Raw genomic sequence first — 15117 nt, 5'->3', positions numbered from 1 at the left:
CTGAACCTAGGCAAAGAGAGAGATCTGCCTGAGGAAGCCCCTCTGCTCTCTGGTGGGTTAGGACAGCCTCCCATCATTTCTATTCCAAAGACACGTCAGGTGAGGCAGCAGGGTGGCACCCAGAGAAGCCCAAGCAGGAGGCAGGATCAGTGATGCCACCAGAGGTGTCACAGCTGCCCTCAGGGCCCGGACATGGTTACAATCACACTGTGGCTTATACCAAGTACTATATGCCCCTTTGCGTGTATGCTTCCAGCATGAACACGCCATCTCACGTGATCTTGTTATAATGTAATTCTAAATTTTCTCTCGTCCCAGCTTCTATCTACTTGAATCATGATACCTAAATTTTTTTTGTTAATCTGAGAAAGTAAAAATCAGCAATCTGTTCTGTTATTCCTTTAAACACATATCTTTATTTGGTAGATCCTTGGTTTTTGCCTAGAGAAGACTTTTCTATGAGGGTAAGTTGAGCTCAAATGAACAAGGATTTAGACCAACTTTTCCAAAATCTATCAACTCACCCAGAGCAAATAAATCAATCAATCAAAAGGCAAAGCATTAACCTACTTATTATCTCGGGGTGAGCAGAGTTCGTCATTCATTTTCATGACAATTGCAGTCTGGCTCACATAGCCCACTCAAGTTTTATAAAGTACATGCACTGACATGCGATAAAGGAGACTGCCAGAATGGACTCTAAACAGGCAGAGAAAGCCAACTAAGTAATTTCTGAGCAAAATGATCTCTTTCTTTAAGGCTATTGACAAACTTGAGCTGCACGATCACTTTCACTTTTACACGGGTTAGGGCAGTTCTTGGGAGGATGGTCTTAGTATGGATTACGCTGAACACCACTGAAATATGGCAATTTCTATGTAAAACCGAATAGTTTAACTTTAAACTACAATATACTTAAAGGGAAAAATATCACATTTTCCTCAAATCCTTTTACTTTAACTTGAACATGAAGTAAAAAATCACTGTATGTATAAAGGGAGAGAAAATGGTGCTACTGAATACACCACCTTGGCTGTTTGCACATCCTGCACCCAGCCAGTAATATACATTTAATACTGTCAGTGCAATTAAACTACAGAAGACAAACCCCAGATAAATCAAACATTCATCCTATTGATCAAAACTAGATTTCCAAGTTCTGCCAACATGCCAAACCATCCCTTTTAAGGATTCTGAACTACAACTGTATTATAATTCCCATGATGTTCACCCTGGCTGTGTAATCTCATTAAAGCAAAATAAGGTTCCAAATTCTTGCAGCAACACTGCAGTTAAACCATGTTGTGCACTGAAATCATTCAAGCAGTACAGCCTGAACATTTCCAGAATGAAAACCAGCATTCATCACATCCATTGAAAAGTATGCAAAGTGAATCTCTCCCATCTGAAATACTAAGACTGAATAATTTCCAGACACTTTTTAGTATGAAGCTATTTTTATTTTTTTAAAACGTTAAAGTAATAACTGCAAAAGTATTTGCTGCAAATGGTCTTCCTTACCATGGAAAAGTGTTGATTCGTACCCTGTTCTTATAAATTAGTATTCCTCCTGACATCACTCCAATCATAATTTCATTGTTACTTTGATCCTTTAAAAGAAAACAAAGGAATCATGATTTAACACAGGAAAATTCATACTGTAATAAACTCTCTCTCTCTCTACATACATACATGCATTAATACTCTGTCATTGGTATCTCCCCCTCTCAGAGATGCATCAAACATAAATGTTATGTCTTAAGGAATCTAAAGGGATTGACTTTGCCAGCAATGAGCAAGGATTTAATGGAACAGGTCCATTTAACCTCAGCTGCAAGTTTACCCCCCCCATTTTACATTCAATTTTTAGGAGATACTGACCTCAAGTTATAATTTACATCCTTATCTTTCCACCTGTTCTGTGTCTCAGGTGCTTAGTCTAGAGTAGTGGTGTCCCACCTGTGGTCCGCAGACCCCCGGGAGTTGGCAGACTATGCCTAAGGGGTCTGCAAAAGATGACTATGATCAAAAGTATGCGAATACCCACACTTACAATTCAAAGGGGCGGGGGGAGGAGCTGCACCCCCATTCAAAATTTCCAAAGGGTCCGCACCTCCACTTGAAATATTTCAGAGGTCCGCTAATTGAAAAAAGGTTGAAAACCATGGACCTACAGTAACCCTTTCCCTGCCTCTAGTCTATAACCTACTCTAAAACATTCAGCATCTGGCAACAAAAATGATGCCACTCCAATTTTGCCAAATCCCGCTTTTGTCTTTCTAGTCCATCTAACATTAATTTCCAATTTATCATTTTCAAGTCTTTACAGATACTTTTTACTAGCATCTCAGCTTTTGGTCTCACTATATTCATAATTCTAACTTTTCTGTATTTCTGTCAAACTAAAGATTACCTATGTGCATGCATAAAAACGAGTAGAATTCTATTTCTGAAAAGTAAAAATTCAAGAGGAAGATCAAACAAGGCAGGCTCAAATGGGAAACTGCACATTCCTATAGTCCATTTCATAAGCCTACTATAATCCTTAGGCAATATCTATACTAAGCTGCCCCTGCTGTCTGAACTTCTGTGCATCTCTCGGAGACTCACATGGGTCCACTATAGCAGCTATCTTGCCAGAGCACAAACTGCACCTCCATCACTCAGGTCTGCAGGGGGCTGTTAGGAAAGCTAAGGCAGATATGGAACTAGGGCTTGCATCAGAGATGAATAAGAAGTCTTTTTTTAAATACACAGAGAGTATGAAGGCGGCAGGAGTCACGTGGGACCCCTGCAGGATATGCTTGGCAATCTGGTGGTTGCACCAGAGGAGAAGGCAGACCTTTTTAACAAATTCTTTGCCTCCATTTTTTGTGTAGGGGCCAGGACATCTTCCCCACCAGAATTCAGGATGGACTCAGGAGAGACTCCGTCAGTCCTAGGATGAGGGAGGACTGAGTTAGCGGACTGCTGGAGGGACTGGACGCGTTCAAATCAGCAGGTCCAGATGTTCTCCACCCTAGGGTGCTGAGGGAATCAACAGGGGTCATTGTGGGCCCCTTGGCATGGCTTTACAAGCACTCGTGGTGCTCTGGCTCATGGAGCTCTTTGAGAAAATTAACCAGGATCACATTAGGGAAGGAACAAGCAGGAGGGATGATGCCCAGGGGCAACCAGAACGGTTTCATTAGGGGCAGGTCCTGTCAGACCAACCTGATTGCCTTTTATCATCAGGTCACAAAAATCACTGGACGCAGGTGTCGCGGTGGAAGTAGTCTTTCTGGACTTCAGGAAGGCCTTTGACACTGTCTCCCACCTCATTCTCATTAAAAAGCTAGGCCACTGTGGCATTGATGCCTACACAGTCAGATGGATCGCAAATTGACTGAGGGGCCACACCCAGAGTGGTGGTGGACAGGTCATATTAGACCTGGAGGGATGTGGGCAGTGGAGTCCCCCAGGGCTCTGTCCTCAGGCCCCCACTGTTCAATCTCTTTTTATCAGTGACTTGGACAAGGGGGTGAAAAGCAAGATTTGGGGTAAGGTGGGCATGCTAGAAGGGAGGAACAGGATACAACAGGTTGCAGGGGTGGGAAAATGAGAATAGGATGGGATTCAATACAGACAAGCACAGGGTACTGCACTTGGGCAGTAAGAACCAGCAGTATACCTATAGGCTGGGGAACTCCCTTCTCGTCAGAGCAGTGACAGAAAGAGATCTTGGAGTATTAACAATTCCAAAATGAACATGGGCCGGCAATGTGAGGACGTGGTCAGTAAGGCTACCTGCACCTTGTCATGTATCCACAAATGCATCACAAACAGGGCCAACGAGGTGATCCTCCCCTTCTATGCGACACTGTTTAGGCCACAGTTGGAGTACTGCATCCAGTTTTGGTTGTCACACTTTAGGAGGGATGTGGCCAGCATTGACAGAGGAAGGTCACTCACATGATCCAAGGACAGAGGCTACGAGAACTGAACTTGTTCAGTCTTCACAAGAAAAGGCTGAGAGGGGACCTGGTGGCCATCTATAAACTTACCAGGGGTGACCAGCGGGGAATGGGCGAGTCCCTGTTCCCCCGAGCACTACTGGGAGTAATGAGGAACAACGGCCATAAGTTGACTGAGAGTAGGTTCAGGCTGGACATCAGGAGGCACTATTTCACAGTCAGGGCGGCTAGGATCTGGAACCAACTTCCAAGGGAAGTGGTGCTGGCTCCTACCTTGGGGGTCTTTAAGAGGAGGCTTGATAATTATCTAGCAGGGGTCACATAAGCCCAGTATTCATTCCTGCCCAGGGCAGGTGGTCAGACTTGATGATCTACTTAGGTTCCTTCTGACCCTACATCTATGAAACTATGCACTCCAGAAGGGCATGAGCTAAGTAAAGGATAAAGGCAGCTGGCTGAAAGCATAAGAGTGTCTTCAAACACCTTCAGCTGGTTGACAAGTGCCAGCAAAAACCTGAATCCACTCAGCACAAGTGGAATAACTTTTGTGGCAGAGTAGAGGGTTCTGTGGGGTTTTGAGTATGTACACATTCAATTATTTTTCCAGAGAAAATAGAGTTGAGATAAAACTGAGGTAATTTTTGCTACAGAAGAATCAGGCTTTTTTTCAATTATACCCAGAAACACCTGGTTTTATTTTTTTTTAATTTCATGCAGAATAATTTGAACTATATTAGAACTGCCAAGTTAACTATATATTCAGCTTTATAGATTTGTTTAAACAGATTTGTAAAAGCATCATTTTCGAACCATTTAGAGCAGTGGAAATTACATAAAGAAAACTTATTAGACATTCACACATAAGTATGAACCACAGGTTAAGTAGTATGGTTGTTACCGAGTCAGTCTGATATCAACTAGTGACTTCTGTTCTTATCTAAAACCAAGTGGCTATGCCAGTATTTGGAGGCAGGAAATTCTGCCACAAACAAGATTTCTGCTATTTTAGTTTTCTCTAACAATAACTCTGCACCCCTAAATGTTGCAAAACCATCACTTGATCCTATCAAATACATTTATCAGAATAAGCAAAAGTGGGGTGGACTACTTTATAAATTATTAAACATGACTACCTAAAAAATGTTATTTAGAAATGTTCTGTATTTAGAATTAGATTCCAGATCACAGCATATGATGTATTTTGAACACAAGTGTCCAGGCTGTTAAAGATTAGTGTTTTCAGCAAAAAGTAAATCTGTGCTTGGGAGGATTTCAGGAAATGGAATAAAAAATTGTCCTTACAAGTTGCCCACTTAGGAGCATTCTAACAAGAACCAAAATGATGCCCGTTTTCATTTACAGTGTGTACAATAGATGACAAAACTTCCCATCACTTGAACAAGAAAGCAAATCAGACCATCTTAGCAGCCAGTAATTCTCTCAAGTCCAAAGGTACCTCAGATAAAGCACTATTGTGCAACACGGGACAAATAATTAACTTAATGTTCACTTTATTTGTGCCCAGATTTGAAAAAGGTATTTAAACATTTACCTCACTTTAAACACATGGAAAATCCTAAGGAAGTAAATTCAAGCTACTCAGACCTGTTTAGCCAAAGTTAAGCAAACAATTAAAGTACCCGTCTCAAGTTTGACCTCTGTCATTCTTTTAAAATGGCCATGGTGAAAGTTAAGGACACCTCCTTAAAAATTGTTCTTCCAGAACCGCAAACAATTCTCTACCTTTATATTACAGAACCAGTTCATTCAAACTTACCCTTGCATAGTGCAACTCAACTCCATAGAGTTCTAAGGTACGTGCCGTATTGAGATAATTGAACTCTGCTTCTGCAGGAGACAAGCCTCTGTAATGAGAGAAATGAGTTAAATATGCATAAAATGCCCAGAACCTTTAATTAATCCAGATATTAATAACTTAGTTCAACTGTTCTTATCTGCTTTCTCAATTCTCTACTCATTTACATACACCATTGCACCACAGTAATCTGTTAAACAGAGAAACACCTGATTAGACTCTATACTGCAGCAGTGTTGTAATAGCTATGATGGCCCATATTATCAAATAAATAATGCTTCTTATATCTTTTACTGGACTAACCTCACAGTTGGAAAAATGTTAAACAAGCCTTTTGGCACAAAATTCCTTTCCAAAGTCCCAGCCTATGCTAAATGCCTGGTAGAACAGTTACTTCTGTTCCACCCTATCATGTGGAATCCCCTGTGGTTCAGTGCTTGCCACACGGGAGAACTGGGTTTGATTTCTGGACACTTATACAACTCCAGCTATGGCAGCACCAAACGTCTGGCCTTTGTATTGCCCTAAAGCAGGGATGGAAAGTCTCCATTCCTCCATCTTCCTGCCTAGGCATATGCATCGAAGGTCTGGGTGATGTCGCATGCATACAGAGATCCTTGTTGCTGGCACTGAGTGCATGTGTGCCTCTGGGTGGGGGAGGGGGCACGGCTATGCTGCCCCATTTCCATAGGCATACATGCAGCCACCACCTCTGCCACAGAGCCGGTGCCAGGGCTCCAGACCCCGGTGCAGCTGTTTGCAGCCTCCTGGCTGCTGGCTACACAGCCCAGGCAGCTTGCAGACTATTGGCTGCCTCCTGCAAGCTCCAGACTCTGTGGCCAGTGGCAGCTACCCAGGGCCTGGGCCAGCTGTGGCATGCCAGGCAAAATGGCTGTCAAGGCTCCTAGCCACAAGAGAGCATGGTCAATCCCCATCAGCTGAGGGGGTCCCAGATGCAGGAGCCTGCTAGTTGCTGGTGCAAGGAGAACCCAAGCACCTCCTACGATGACAATAAGGCGCAATGGGATCCAACAATTGATCCTACAATCACGCCTCCTTCCATTCATATGGATTGTGCATTATATCCTATCATGGTTTTACCTGCACATCTGGCAGGGGTCTTAGAAAGGAAAATGGGCAGTATACCTGTGGAAGAAAGAGGTTAACAGAAGTAGTTACAGACCAAGTAAAAAACTACTGCTTTGATTAGTCACCACATACGATGTGCAGGCTTACAGCCCTGTTACTTCTGCCTCTATACAGAAAAAATAATTTTTAAAAAGGTGTGACATGTAGGGATATGTAGTACACACAGATACAGACTCTAAGGCACACATATTACTGCATCGTGCAAGTGTCTGCAAACAGAGTATTAGTGAAAAAAAATCTAGAAACACTTGTGGCCGTCTGTATTTAGGACAAAAAGAGTACCTGCTTTTCCCATGGCCTATCCTAGGTTTTAGTGTTTGCATTATTACCAAACCCAAATTGTTTTTTTTTTCCTTAACAGTAATTTAATTTGCAGCATGCTTGATTGAATCTAAACAATATGGATTCAATCAGCAATTAATAATTTTGAAAGCTCATAAAACAACACAGTCAGTACCCCCCAATTTCAAACAAATGTGTTCAAAAAAGGACTCAAACTGAAATTTTACCAATTATTCAGAACCATAAGACTTAAAAAATTTATACTGAATATAATGTATTCATTTCTTTGTAGCCATGCAGTAGGGATTCATAGAAGTGCACAAGAGAAAGAATCGGATGAATTGAAGAAAAAGCTTTATTTATACCTATAATAAAATTCTGCTAGGCAACATACCCAGAAATATTATGCAGACAGTTCTGAATGACCAAAAACATTCTTAGCAAAGAAATGCAGCATTACTTCAAATTAGTTGAAAAGTAAATGCATTTATTCTGAGTCTTCCTCTCTAAGCGTTAGCGATGTTTTATACAAACCTTCTGTAAGAATACTGCATTATAAATAAACATTTATAATGAATTTTCAAACAAGAAATTAAGGTATGTTCCTATAAAACCACAGCAACTGGCAATAAGTGATTTGACCAAGTAAGACTTTTTTCTGTAAATCCTTACATGTGCTGTTGATGTAATTTTGCTATTTCTTTTTCAAAGTCTTGAGGCTGGCTAGGGATGAAAGAATAGTCTGAGAGGTAGCCTGGCAAGTTTTCTGAATGACTGTAGTCTCCCAGTTCAGCTAAAAGATTAAAAGGGAAAAAAGATTATTTGCTTAGCACAAGCATATGTAACAACTACAGCCAGGACTATGTTAACCACCTTAAGTTCTATAGCAGCAAGTCCGAATTTCTCATTTCTTCTTATAAAAATTGACTTATTAATTCATTCTAGAAGTTTAAAAAAGGAACCTGTATGACAAGTGGGTGCCTGGCAAGCTGGTTTATGAAAATATTTACATTCAAATATAAAAATTTGTTCACTGTCTACAAAATTACTAATTCTAAACAACAGTTTTACTGCAATATAGTTCAGTAATCAGTTTTCATGTGTAGCTTTCATAGCATTATGAGGACTCACTTTCCTAAAAAAGGTGTTTATTTTGCTCTCTAGAATATTTCATTTGCCAAAATGACACATCCAATCTAGGACAAAACATCCCCAGAAGGACAAAGAAATTATTGTTAATTTGTTATTGGCTCAGATACATGTAGCTGAATGTATGAAATACATAACAGAAAATTTTTATAGAAGTGTATTACAATTTCAAGCCATATTTTACAGCTTAAAGACACCTAAAATAACCTCTACTGCAAATTTAAATCTAAAATTTACTATCTGCTATAACAAAGAAAAATTTGCCAAAAAATATGCTTTTAAGATAACACCAATAATTAGTACTGTGATACACTGACAAATTCTGCCAGCTGTACCTTTGAGACCCACTCCAGGGTGCTCTTACACCCTCAGCAGTGTCCTTCAGCCCCAAACCTCCTCTGCCATTTGCTGTTTAGTCACTGAAAACAAACAGAGATGTGCCAAGGGGTCAATTCTTTGGCCCAGGGTGCCTCAGCTTTACCAGCTCTTAGCAGAGATTTTGCCAGCTTAAAGAATCACACTTTTTGTTTAGCACATGCTCAGAAATTACAAGAATCCTCCTTAGAAAAAGAGGCCTGCACAACAGTCAAGTGTTCCGAAATCATATTCCCCACAGTCAATAAGTTATAAAACCAAGAAGATTTAATACATAATCGCAAGAATTATAGGAATCAGCAACCATATGTTAAAAATCAGACAGATACGAAAAAGCTATGGAAAACGCAAGAAACTATATGATCTGCGATTTATTCTTGCCCCTGACTCTTATTCCTAGGAATGCAGCTTCTACTTTTAATCAAGCCATAGCCCTTGCCAGACTGTTAGCTTGTGCTGCCCACCAAAAATTACTGGAGGACTAAAGCACCCAATGCCTGGGAAACTTTAGACAAAGGCCTGCTGCCACAGCAGCTCGTAACACAAGTGGCAGCCATGGTATGCATAGTAGCGTTTCCAGACATGCTACTTTTTTGGTGAAGGTAACAGCTTCTTTGGTTAAAATAAGTATGCCAAATGGAAGCTGATTTGTACATCATTGTATTAATATTATCCACATGGATACCCTGGCCCCTTTTCAAAGACTATGCAATTCATAGCATTTAATTTAAAAAACAAAAACAAAAAAAACAACCCTAAGTTATCTAGGAAGATAAGTGGCACAGTAATCTTGCAAGTTTTCATTACTAACCAAAGTTGTACAGGTAGGATATACCACCTATTTTTGGATAAAGACTTATGGATTATTTACCTGGCATAAAAAGAGTTGCACAGATTAACTGCTATATATACACATCAGGAAAAATGTATGAAAAAAAAACTATTCAGAAGAAGATTCACAATAGTGTTAATTAAATCAATGTAATACCAATTTTTGTCATTTCCTGATTTTCAACAAGTTAACTTTACAATATTTTTTTTCAGCTCATCCACAGAATTACTAAAGGTGTTATAACACCAAAAACTGAAAGGAGGAAAGGCCATAAAGATATTTACTATCCAACCCTTTATAGCCCTGCTGATTTGCCTAAAATTGGCAAATGGAACAATCTGGCTGGACAGCACTGGAACACCCTGTTCCATTCATCTTCAAAGGCTCACAGGAAGAAATTTTGACATGTAAAGCCTTTCCAAGTGTCATGCCTGAGAAAGAAACTTATTACACTTTAGAGTATATGGAAATTTTTTCTTAATATATGTTAAATGGAGAAGAATATGGAAACTTAGTGGTGTATCTGCTGAAGTACTTGGTACAAAGAAGTTTTACTGCTAAGTGGCTAAGAAAGTGCTTTCCCTTGCTGACAGGGGAAACCCTCCCCACATATTTGTGTTGATTTCACAACATCATAAAATCCATTATTACAATTCGATAACATACGATAGCTCAAATGATCACCGAATAACCAGAAATATGCAAGGTACAATTTGTAGTTATGGACTCATAGATAGTGTGCTATACTTACACTGAACAGCATAGGAAGCCAAAAGAGCAGCCGTATTATAAGGACAGGGTAATCTACAATTTTTAAACATAAAAACAAATAGAAATATATATTTATATGTTCTCTTTGAAAAATCTAACAGTCATTTACAACACAAACACCAACATTAAAAAATGTTTTGATAAATATTTATAATAAAATTCCAAATCCAAAAGAAAATAATTCTATTTAAGCAAATATTATAGTTTATACTCTTAAGATTTTATTGATGCAGTTTAGGTTTTCTATTTCTGAAAATGGTCATAACAAAGAACTTACCTTCCAGTAAGAATATCTTGTTTAATTTGCAAAAAATACTGGTACCTTAAAAAACAAAACAAATACCATCACAAATTGACAACAAATACTTGAAATTAGATTTTAACACAAAGCTGAAATTGCTTCTGAGGCTCCTGCTTGAAACCTCGCATTTTGCCATTTCCTGAATGTTGACATTTAGAAGTTAAATTTGAGATACAGGTTAAAGAAGCATATCCGCTCACAATGAACCTCCACTTTTAAATTCTATTTCAGGAAGACATAACAAGCAATACTCAAGTTCCTAGATCAAGTAGAAAATATGGAAAAAAGTAGCAATGTCTGTTTGCTGAAATCAAAATACTATGATTATTAACTATTTAACTTTCTGCCAAGACTACAAGAATGCAACTTTGTATCCATGTACTAAAAGAAAAACATGCCAATTTTCAGGGTTATTAAAGGATTAATAATTCTCACCAACTTCAAAACAAAGTCACTGGTTATTTAAACTCTGATAATATCTGATGCAACTTAATGTCAGAGCTACAAACATGGCTGCCAAACTTTGTAAGCGGTTGAGAATTTTTCAAGTTTTCCATTAACATTTCTTCTATACTTGTTTATAAACTACATAATAGTATTCTCTCCTTTAATTTTAAGTGACTTTTACAGGAGACAGCCAATTTTAAATAGTTCATCTGGTTCTCCTCCTGCTTATCCTTTTGATGGAACGAAATGCAGAAAAATAAACAGATGAACATTTGAAACGAGGGAGACTGTTTTCAATCGAGCCCATTTAGTGACAGAAAACAGATGATGACAAATACAAACTATATGACATGTAGTATAAGCAGATTTCTCTAAATATAACCCCCCTGCATGTGGCACAGGTAGCCAATTAGTTTTCTGGTATTCACTTAATCCTTTACTCACTAATTGAAGTGTTTTTTAAAAAAAAGGCTAAGGCAGTCTGTGATATTTAGTTGTATGTTCTTGATCCTACACCCAAATTTTAGTAATTTTAAAGGGCCCTTTATTTTTAAAGTGATAGGAATCCAACCTCTGAAAATCAGGACCCTCTAAAGCATCTCAATTTGTATATACAAAAACCAAGTTATTTGCAAGGTTCCCCCTCCACACAAACAATAGGTTTACAGGACTGTATGGAAGTAAACATGTATATAAATTACAAAAAATGGACAATCACACTTGCTACAAACAACCATCATAACAATAAGAAAGTAATATAATGGCAAGATACAAATCACACTTGTTGCAAAATGTCATACAATGTGCATTGAGGCTGTTTACTGTTATCAGAACCCATTATTTCCATTGGAAACAATCCCTTACAATGCAGCACAGTAACAGCATTGTACTTCCTATGTTCTGATGCCTCCATTAACAAATGCTCCACAGAACAGAACACTGTTGCTTTCTTGTATGCCACACTACTTTGGGACATCCTAAGCCCTGATAATAATACCATCATATATTTTTCCTTCTTGCAATTCTGCTCTGACAGTGGAGGCATAAAATCATTAATAAAATATTTTCATAGTTTCATAGTAGGTAGGGTCAGAAGGGACCTAAGCAGATCACCAAGTCCGACCCCCTGCCATGGACAAGAAAGGGTGCTGGAGTCAAACAACCCCGGCTACGTGATTGTCTAGCCTCCTTTTGAAGACCCCCAGGGTAGGGGCATGCACCACCTCCCTTGGAAGTTGGTTCCAGCTCCTAGCCGCCCTGATCATGAAGTAGTGCCTCCTGATGTCCAGCCTGAATCTACTCGCAGTTAACTTATGGCTTTTATTCCTTGCAACTCCCAGCAGTGCTTGGGGGAGCAGGAACTCTCCAATTGCCTGCTGGTCCCCCTTGGCAAGTTTATAGGCAGCCACCAGATCCCCTCTCAGCCTTCTCTTGTGGAGAGTGAACAGGTTCAGGTCCCGTAGCCTCTCCTCATAGGGCCTGCCCTGCTGCCCCCTGATCATGTGAGTGACCTTCTCTGGACCCTCTCAAAGCTGTCCACATCCCTCCTGAAGTGCGGCGCCCAGAACTGGACGCAGTACTTTAGCTGCGGCCTGACCAGTGTCGCATAGAAGGGGAGGATCATCTCCTTGGCCCTGTTTGTAATGCATCTGTGGATACATGACAAGGTGTAGGCAGCCTTACTGACCATGTCCTCACATTGGCAGTCCATATTCATTTTGGAATTGATAATACTCCAAGATCTCTTTCCGTCACTGCTCTGATGAGAAGGGAGTTCCCCAGCCTATAGGTATACTGCTGGTTCTTACTGCCCAAGTGCGGTACCCTGCATTTGTCTGTATTGAATCCCATCCTATTCTCATCCACCCACCCCTGCAACCTATCCAGGTCCAGTTGTATCCTGTTCCTTCCTTCTAGAGTGCCCACCTCGCCCCAAATCTTGCTTTTCACCCCTCGTCCAAGTCACTGATAAAGAAATTGAACAATATGGACCCGAGGACAGAGCCCTGGGGGACTCCACTGCCCACATCCTTCCGGGTCTAATATGACCTGTCCACCACCACCCTGGGTGTGGCTCCTCAGTCAATTTGCAATCCATCTGACTGTGTAGGCACCAATGCCACAGTGGCCTAGCTTTTTAATGAAAATGAGGTGGGAGACAGTGTCAAAGGCCTTCCTGAATTCCAGAAACACTACTTCCACCACGACACCTGCGCCCAATGATTTTGTGACCTGATCATCGAAGGCAATCAGGTTGGTCTGACAGGACCTGCCCCTAAGGAACACATGCTGGTTACCACCTCCTACTGCCTGCTAGTCTCCCTTGGCAAGTTTATAGGCGGCCACCAGACCCCCTCTCAGCCTTCTCTTGTGGAGAGTAAACAGGTTCAGGTCCCGTAGCCTCTCCTCGTAGGGCCTGCCTTGCTGCCCCTGACCATGCGAGTGGCCTCCTCTGGACCCTCTCCATGCTGGCCACATCCCTCCTGAAGTGCGGCGCCCAGACCTGGATGCAGTACTCCAGCTGCGGCCTGACCAGTGTTGCACAGAAGGGGAGGATCACCTCCTTGGACCTGCTTGAGATGCATCTGTGGATGCACGAGAAGGTGCGGCTGGCCTTCCCAACCACATCCCCACATTGGCAGCACATGTTCATCTTGGAATCGATAGCGACTCCAAGATCCTTTTCTCCCTCTCTGCTTACAAGAAGGGAGCTCCTCAGGCTGTAGGTATGGTGCTGGTTCTTCCTCCCAGGGGCAGCACCCTGCACTTATCAGTGTTGAATCCCATCCTATTCTCATCCGGCCACCTCTGTAACCTGTCTAGATTTAGTTGTAGCCTGTCCCTCTCTTCTAGTGTGCCTACTTCTCCCCACTGCACACCTCCAGCCAGGTCAAAAATGACCCATCCACCACCACTCTTTTGGTGCGGCCCTCCAGCCAATTAGCGACCCATCTGACTGTGTAGGCATTGACACCACAGTTGCGTAATTTTTTAATGAGGATGGGGTAAGACAGTGCTGAAGCAACAAACTGACAGTAATTATTAACAACAGTGAATACAGCTGTTTGGCAAAAGCACTTGTTTATATTAAAATATTTAGATCCAATTTTACTACATTAATTATTAACCTTACTGTGTGGATTTTAAGGTTACAAACTGATTCTGGATTTTAAAACTTTATTGCAGAACAAGGAAGTTTTTTGGGGTTTTGGGGTTTTTTGTTTTTTTTTTACCTCCCTGCCTGCCATCTGACACCTCCAGGGAAGGAATTCTACCTGACCAACACATCAAAAAGCTACTCAACACAGCTCACAAAGACACTCTCAAGGACCTAGAGGGACAGCCTTCCATCTTCAGCTCCCGCTGTGCAAAAAAGTTTATTTCCTACCTCTGGGGACTTTTTACCATCTTGTACCATCTACACATTTCCCAGACCCTGACAAAAGGACTTTGTTCCCAAAAGCTTGCAGAAAAAGACAATTTTCTTGCCATTTTCCAGTTGGTCTAATAAAAGATTAGTGCTGTACGTAATTATGTCTTGGGTATGCTTGACAATGCCAATGAGTTAAGGTCCCTCAGGGGGCTTAGTGTAGAAATGCATCATTTGAGACACCAAACAGCCTTAAGCATGAGATTGGCACAAAGTACTCAGGTCAGACAAGAGTGCAGCAGCTTTGGGGGTACTTGGTGTTAGAACCTGGAGCATTCCAAATAACTTTACTGGTAGAAACTTATGCGCCTAATAGATTAACTAAAGCCCAGTCCTGGGCTCCCCCTGTACCAAGAAGCAAGTTCCTATAGCTGGGAAACTTCTCAGTTGAGGGGCTTCCAGCCACGTGGGACACTCCACGCACGGATGGGCCCAAGAAATGAAACCATGTTAAAAGGGTGTTTAGGGCAAGCTCAGTTTAGTTTTCATGACACAAATATGTTTCATAGTAGGGTCGGAAGGGACCTGAGCAGATTTCATAGACATTAGGGCTGGAAGGGACCTCGGGAGATCGAGTCCAGCCCCCTGCCCAAAGGGCAGGAAGTCAGCTGG

At 41.1% G+C, this 15117-nt stretch overlaps 1 protein-coding gene across 1 annotated transcript in view; it reads right to left on the bottom strand.

Moving 5' to 3' along the window:
• PTPN4 (protein tyrosine phosphatase, non-receptor type 4) overlaps nucleotides 1–15117 on the bottom strand; it is a 118311-nt gene that overhangs the window by 83596 nt on the left and 19598 nt on the right. The window contains exons 5-9 of the mRNA XM_019553569.1: nucleotides 10605–10649; nucleotides 10308–10360; nucleotides 7873–7993; nucleotides 5731–5818; nucleotides 1522–1610 (exon numbers count right to left, since the gene is read on the bottom strand). Coding sequence (XP_019409114.1) covers nucleotides 1522–1610; nucleotides 5731–5818; nucleotides 7873–7993; nucleotides 10308–10360; nucleotides 10605–10649 — 396 coding nt within the window. The remainder of the gene's footprint in view (nucleotides 1–1521; nucleotides 1611–5730; nucleotides 5819–7872; nucleotides 7994–10307; nucleotides 10361–10604; nucleotides 10650–15117) is intronic.

This window comes from Crocodylus porosus, unplaced genomic scaffold (genome assembly GCF_001723895.1).
Source record: "Crocodylus porosus isolate Cpor-Errol unplaced genomic scaffold, CroPor_comp1, whole genome shotgun sequence".
Taxonomy (NCBI): domain Eukaryota; kingdom Metazoa; phylum Chordata; order Crocodylia; family Crocodylidae; genus Crocodylus; species Crocodylus porosus.
This window is presented reverse-complemented; position numbering and strand designations above follow the sequence as displayed.